This window comes from Penaeus vannamei, chromosome 8 (genome assembly GCF_042767895.1).
Source record: "Penaeus vannamei isolate JL-2024 chromosome 8, ASM4276789v1, whole genome shotgun sequence".
Classification (NCBI taxonomy): domain Eukaryota; kingdom Metazoa; phylum Arthropoda; class Malacostraca; order Decapoda; family Penaeidae; genus Penaeus; species Penaeus vannamei.
The window spans coordinates 4,834,977-4,842,476 of NC_091556.1; the positions used below are offsets into that span (position 1 = coordinate 4,834,977).

A 7,500-nucleotide genomic window follows, 5' to 3' on the forward strand; every position below is an offset into this window, starting at 1 on the left:
GTGGAAATATCAAGAAATAGTTTGACAGAAGGATATATAAAAATATTCTAAAATCATGTTTTGACATACTTAAGTCATTTTGAACCAGATATATCAAGGAATAGTTATTCTTTTTAAATAAAGATGTCATAACATATTTCAAAAATTTGAATTCATCTCCAAAAGACCTTTCTGAGATAGTAAATATACTATTTTCAGGAGAAATACACTCTAAATACATTAACACTTTAGGGTATAAGCTTGTACCTTCTCACAATATCCTCCTAGGAAAAGGTAGGGCATTGACATATCAACAGAAGTGGCTCACCAGTAAATACCTTACACAAAGATGGTATCAATTGGCTGAGCTTAATGTGCCACCAGTGCACAATATTCACAGGTGATTACTTCTCTTTCTAGTTGAAATTTTGTAGACAGAACTTAAATTAACAACTCTGTATCATTATCTAATAAATATTTCACAGATTAATTTGCTATTAGTGAATTATTCAGTCATTGTAGGTGGATAAAAGACTAAACATTTTTATGCAAATCTCCAATTTCTCAGTTATGTGAGACACCTACATTTGGAGGAGCAAAGTCACCCAAATAGTGTTTAGACCAACTCGTATATCAACCTTCAGTTACGAGTACTACATAAGGTTCTTGATACTTTCTACTGTCATTGTAATTATCTAGCAGATTTTAAATCCTGAGAAAGAAGAAGAAGAAAATAAATTCAAATGTCAGAAAATAATTAAGCTGTATTGGCCCAAAAAATAAGATTTTCATTTTTTCATCCCTCTCATTCAGGACATTTCATTTATATTTCTTTTTCTGCATTATCTTTGGCTTATCTTCCCATGGCTGAACTAATCATAGGTAATTAATAATACATGACATGATATGCATTATAATCATCATAAATCAGATTACAGTTTCAGTTTCCAGTCATATCACCATATCTTACTATGCCTACTCCCCATCTCTACTTTTCACACTAATCCATACAGACCACTGAGTAATTATCAATAATGTCATAAGGCTTGACATGCAAAGGTCCTCAGAAACAATCAGTACTAAGGTAGAGGCAGACTTATCAATAACCAAGTTAATGAACATTTTATCACTTTTGGTTGAGTCTTTAACATTTTTTCCCCCAAGTATCATGGCTAAAGGTAAATCAATATTTCCATGAATATGTCTTTGGGCTTCATTACATTTCTTTTTTTTTTCTTTCTTTCTTTCTTTTCAGAGAAACCCATCCCCCTAAAGATCTTGGCAGAAAGAAAGAAAATGCAAGACAGAGAATAAGAATGACATTAAGAAGAGAAACCCACTACATCCACATACCTGCTTTTGATCCTTCCTGGGGTTGGTTTTGGGCATTCTGTGGCTGCTGCGGTACTGTTGGGTACTTGTAGGGGAATCTGGTCTGGAGGTCTTCTAGGAGCGAATCTACACGTCTCTGTTGGAAGAGTGATGCAGGCTCCTCCTTCTTCACTTGTCCCTGTAACAAGAGACAGAATATCCCTACATATCATCACAAGAAAAAGAATCATACGTTGCCACTGCACTCTTTCCTAATTACAACTATAACAAAGTGGATAATACAGTTACTAAAAATACTTCTTCTTGCCTTTACCAGCAAGGAAAAGGATAATCTCTTGCAATCCTTATAGCCCTCATTACAAATAAATGCAAGAAACAGTAGCACAGTGGCTTCCAACTGTTGCGGGTCATAGAGGGTTTGGAGGGGAATCGCAAAGCCTTGGAGGAAAAATATTGCAGGCCAGTTTGCAAGGTGTTCAGGAATGTCCATATCAAGCATATACTATGAAGCCATGTACTGCATTACAATTAGGAAAAAACAGCTTGTACAGATGGCTGAATACTTTTTTCTTTTTCTTTTTTTAGTCTTAAAATATGTAGTCCAAAGATAACCAATGGAATGGCTGCTATTAGAGGTTTTGAGAAAGGGATCACAAGTGTTGAAAAGGTAGGAACCAGTGAGAGAGTAAACCGCTATTAATACTATTCATCATTCATAACTGCAGGAATATGGGTTATAAAGTCACTTCCAAAACCTGATTATCACCCAAGACTTAACTTTATCAATCTTCACATTTTCACAGGAGTAACTTACCTTAAAAGTATATCATCGCCTACTTTGAAACAATAAAAATATTTCCAATTGATAAACTTCATTCCTTAAAATGATTTCTAATATAATTTCAAATTTGTTACTACATCCTACCAATAAACAAGAGTACCCTTTTTTAATTACATATGAATATCATATAGACCAAGCTATCCTAACCACTGGCATCCTCATACACCTAAATTCTGATGTATTACAAACTAGATGTCAGGCTGAAATTGGTTTCACTACAAAAATAAAATCTTCCAAAATAAGGATATTTACTCTTTATACCCCTTTATACTAACTGCTCTACTAAGTTTTTGCCGAAGTACAATTTAAACTAAAAATATCTTAAATCTTCCTAGAATACCAGAAAGTTATCCATGATGCACTGCACAATTTAATGCTTTATTTTTTTAAATGTACTTACCCCTACCCTCAAAACTAATGTCATAAAAACAAAACTATTACAATATAATTACCACTACTGAACCATGACAAAGGTCCTATAAAAAAAAAAAAAAAAAAAAAAAAAAAACTTACTGCACAAGAATCAGTTTTGAGAAATATCAAAAAAGGTTTTTCATGTCATTAATCTGAAAATTGTAATGCTATTCAATACCATAACATTCTGAGATGTACATTGTTTGTGATTTTAAAAACATTTCATATTTCTGTTTTATCAAAATAATACAAACTTTATTTTGGTATGCTGTATGTAAATGATGGGAACTTCTACTGCTACTACTAATAGTAATAAAATTAATAATAGGAATTGTCATTTATTGTGCACTTAATTACCAGTTATATGCATGGAGTGGATGGGTTACTATCTACTGGCAGCACGGGATGTGAATATACTGTAGGTCAGCAAGATTGCTAGACTAGAATACTAAAATTGCACAACCAAACAGCAAATGCAACATTCATACCTCTTTGGAATCACATGATATCTAGTACTGTGGTTCTCAATCTTAACTGTCCAGCGGCACTATAAATGTGTCCTATGTGTCTGCAACACTCCAACTTTTCACTTTATTAATATGCAAATATGAATAAATTACATACAGAGCTTTATATTCACTTGAAAATGCACAAGCTACCATAAATTATTCTGAAAGAAAACAAAATAATCCCTGCCTTTAGGCTAGGATAACTAATATGGCAAGAAATGCACATAAAAATTAAGCAATATATTTGCCAACTACTTGCAATACACTATATTTGTCACAACAAATAGGTTCAGACACACCAATTTAATACCTGATTCTCTCCCATTAATGTTATAAAGTTTCTCAACATACAGTATATTCTTATTGACTGAATACATGAAGAAAAGGGATCAGCTTGGTCATGATGCATCAACAAACAGTGAAATCATCATTTATCAAACATTTTGAAACAGTTATTCTCATGATTTGTCTATAGCTCATTACACATTTACTCTGTCTAAAAGTACTGATCTATTATGTCTGCCTGTTATTACTGATCTGCTGATTATCTTGAAGGTAACTGAAAGAGTTCATGGATGAGCTGTCATTTGATGACTAGAAATTGTAGCTAATCATATCTATGTGAGATGCACAAACTTCCTCATTATTGGCAAGTTATTTTCTCATCTCTTTTTTGGTACAAATAAGACTTTATGAATGTCAGCTAAACCAAGTACCGTTTGGTATCTTTCCTTTAGACACAAGAAAGCCATATTTTCCAATGTCTATATACATTCTGCTGCCCCATTGGAGTTCCTGGGTTTTTGTCCTCCTATTAATTCTCCCGAGACTTTGACTACTACACAACATCTTGCCTCCTTCATCTTGGACATTCTCATCATTCTTCATAAGTCTCTCCCTTGGCTGAGCCCTATTTCAATTTCACCACAATACTTTTACATTTTTCTCTAGCTTTGATACTCCACTGTTGGTTATTATTTGGCATAATATCAAAAGACAAATTTTTTGGTCGTGGGAAATACTGACCTCTTCAAATGTCAGACCAAATTTCCCTTGGTGAAAAGTGCAAAATCTTGCAGCTAGAGGAAAAGGGAGGACTGAACAACTGTGATCTTTAAGGAATTAAAAGTCAATCAACATCTTCGGGGAAAAAAGACATTTTTGCCAATCTCTATGAAAAACAAAGCTCAGAATCCAAACAGACAGATAGAAAAACAGAGACAAAAAACAGACAGAGACTGAGACACAGAGAGAAAATCAAAACCTCCAAAATACCTTCTTCTCCTTTTCCTTCTTTTGCTGCTCTGTTTGGTCGCCCTGATTCCTGAACTGCCACCAGTACCCTCTGGACGGATGGTAGTGCGAAAATGACTGCATCTCCGTGAAGGCGCTGTTGAGGTTGCTGACTGCTCCCAGCTGTCAAGAAATCAAGGTGTTATTACTTTTTTTGAAGCTGTGTTCTAAGCAAATTATGAGTAAATCTTAAAAATAACAAACATTACACTCATGTTAGTTTTCAATGTTATGCTTAAAGTAATAATCCAATTCTTACACATCTACATATATATAAGAAGCCTCAAAAATAGAGAAGGAAAGATCATTAATGCTATTTTGGATACAATTTTTGTCCGTTTCAGAGAGGGACGAATTTACAATAATACCCACATGTGATATATAGATATATGTGCACACAAAAAATACAATTAATACCAAAAATAGCAACACTCAAGTCTAAAACTTCAAAAATAACAGTATTTACTACATACTAACAAAACCCAGCCTGTCCTGAATTATATATCTATCTACACAGCACATCAAATCAAACACAATAATTCAAAAGGTATGGAAATAAAATAAAACAATAAAATAAAAGAGTTGGTTTAGTGATTCTTCCAGAAACTGAGGCACTCTGGTCATATCTAAATACATGGAAACAACCTGAGTAAGAGATAAAGGTAAGTATGTATGATAATAAGAATGGTAGACGCCAAGCTCATGGACCCAATATGTCAAATCTTCTTGGCCTTGTTTCTTGTTTAAGAAGCAGGTATGGATGAGAATGAATTGTGTGAAATTTTGGTTTTGCAACCTTTATCAGAAATATGAGAGATACAATTAGAATATGTAAAAACTATACATTCATAACTATATCTATACTACATCTCCAAGAATATGTATATGTATAAGCATATATATGAATACAGTTAGAAAAACAGAAAGATATTAATTGTTACAGATAGTTATGATATTTCTGCTGTTTGGAGTTAAAGAATTTTTTAATCTTTCCCTCACATGATGTAGATTTTTCCTACACCTACCTTAGAGAATATTAAACTATCAAAAGCAGATGAAATTCAATCTTGCTATCATGTTTCCAATTTCTATCATTTCTTTTGCTTGTTTGTCATGTCTTCTATAAATAAGTATGTGTTCCATTTCCAATCAGGTGGATATAGAGCAAAAATCTACATGTGCTGTCATGGCAGTCGATGAAAGAGGTCAGTTTAATATTCATTGATTTTGGTGCAGAAACGGTATCCTTTTAAACTCTAGTAAATATTGTCATGACTGCTACATGATACCATTTGGGATGGTGGCAGGATGCTTCTTGTTTTATGCCAAACTGTTGATTTTATTACCTACTGTATTTTTAATGAAATTACCTATGCTTCTGCTGGGTGTACTGGTGTTAACTGTGGTCTAAGGGGTTGGATCTAATTCATATGATGTCTACAGCCATTTTGTCAAAACTCAATTTTGTTTTATTGCTATGAGAAAAGTGATAGTAGTTGAAGTGATCTTTGGTAAAGAGTTTCCTGAAATCAGAAAATTCATATCCAAGCTACTGTGTGCTGCACTCAGATAGATTGCTATGAATAACTATCTAAAATAGCTACTGACAATGCTTCTCTAGTGGTATAACTCTGTTGCTTCCATGAGGAGAATTGAGTTTGACTACACCCACAGCTAATCACTTCTACTATTAGAAACTTGCCAAATTCTCCAGTAATACTGACTGAAGAATACCCATTAATGACCCCTGCATTTCAGACAGGAATCACTCATTTTTCCCACGACATGAGAGAGGGGGAGACAAAAATAAACACTTGGCTACATGTTAAGTCATGCTGCCTGTTCCAAGTCAATGGACTTCACAGCTTATGGTTAGTGTGTATCATAAACATACTATGACTCTGCTTCTCAATCTAACTGATGAAGACTGTGCAATGGAAACATGAGATAATGTATTCTGTTGCAAGGAATTATCCATTCTTATTCATATCTTCCTTGACAAGAGTCACAATGACACAAGCCAGGAAAGATAATAAAAGAACATAAATGCATAAACCAACTAAACAAAAAAATAAGAAAATAATCCCTCCTAGTGGAATGCCTGTGGATAGTTATCAAAAGTCCTAATTTCACTATTATCATTATTTATGTTTGTCAATACTTTCCCTCTTCTCAAGTGTAATAATTACACATAATAAAAACAATTGTGACCTGTGTTGAGAAAAAAAAAGAAAAAAAAAGAAAAAAAAAAGAGAAACATTTAGTAACAAATAAGCAAAAAGACAAGAAACTAATTTCCTTACCACTCTGGAATTGATGACGGAACCCAAATCGGGCGTCTGGTAAACCTGGCCGCCAATAATATGGTAGTTGGCTAGTGGAGTGACCTGTGTTGGAGAGTACCTGTGCTGCTTCCTGATAATGTACAGGATCGGCTCTTGCGTGTGGAGCAGCATGTACTCTACACCTTGCATGTGGCTGTGAGGAAATAAGATGTTGGTAATTCTTTTTCATTTTTTTATGATTTGTAATTCAAAGAAAAAACAAAGGAAAATCTGAAGAATTCACATATGAAAATAATATATAAATGTCGATCCTATGTCAATTAATTATTCAACCAGCAAAATAAGATAGGGGAAATAACCAGATAAATATGTCTCTAGATTGGGTAAAATACCAAAAGACCTAACTCCAGGATGGATGTCAACAGGAAACCAAGTGCTATGTGCAGGCAACCTTCATCTCTTCATGCCAAACGTATACTCTTCGTATATAGTCATATATAATATGAGATATGATATTGCTGGCCTAAATTCCTGCAAAGGCATCCAACCATCCAATTACAAAGTCAACATGGCTTAAGGACTATAAACTAATTGATCTGAGACAGTGATGGTGTATCCCTGGCAAGACAGCTGGTCTCATTCATGCTACCTGGAGGCATAAGGCTAAATAATGAATAAAGACATAAAGCAAGAAGAAGTAGAAGAAGAAAAACTGTCTTGTCTAAATATAAAGAAATGTAAATGCATGTATACAACTGTACAGTGTATTAAGAAACAAAAAATGCATAATTTGAAAGGGAGGGAGGGAGGGAGGGAGGGAGGGAGGGAAGGAGAAAGAAGAGAGAGT

At 34.0% G+C, this 7,500-nt stretch overlaps 1 protein-coding gene across 1 annotated transcript in view; it reads right to left on the reverse strand.

Annotated features, from left to right (window-relative positions):
* MED6 (mediator complex subunit 6) overlaps window positions 1–7,500 on the reverse strand; it is a 10,792-nt gene that overhangs the window by 692 nt on the left and 2,600 nt on the right. Inside the window, exons 3-5 of the mRNA XM_027361436.2 lie at window positions 6,672–6,846; window positions 4,351–4,491; window positions 1,333–1,489 (exon numbers count right to left, since the gene is read on the reverse strand). Coding sequence (XP_027217237.1) covers window positions 1,333–1,489; window positions 4,351–4,491; window positions 6,672–6,846 — 473 coding nt within the window. The remainder of the gene's footprint in view (window positions 1–1,332; window positions 1,490–4,350; window positions 4,492–6,671; window positions 6,847–7,500) is intronic.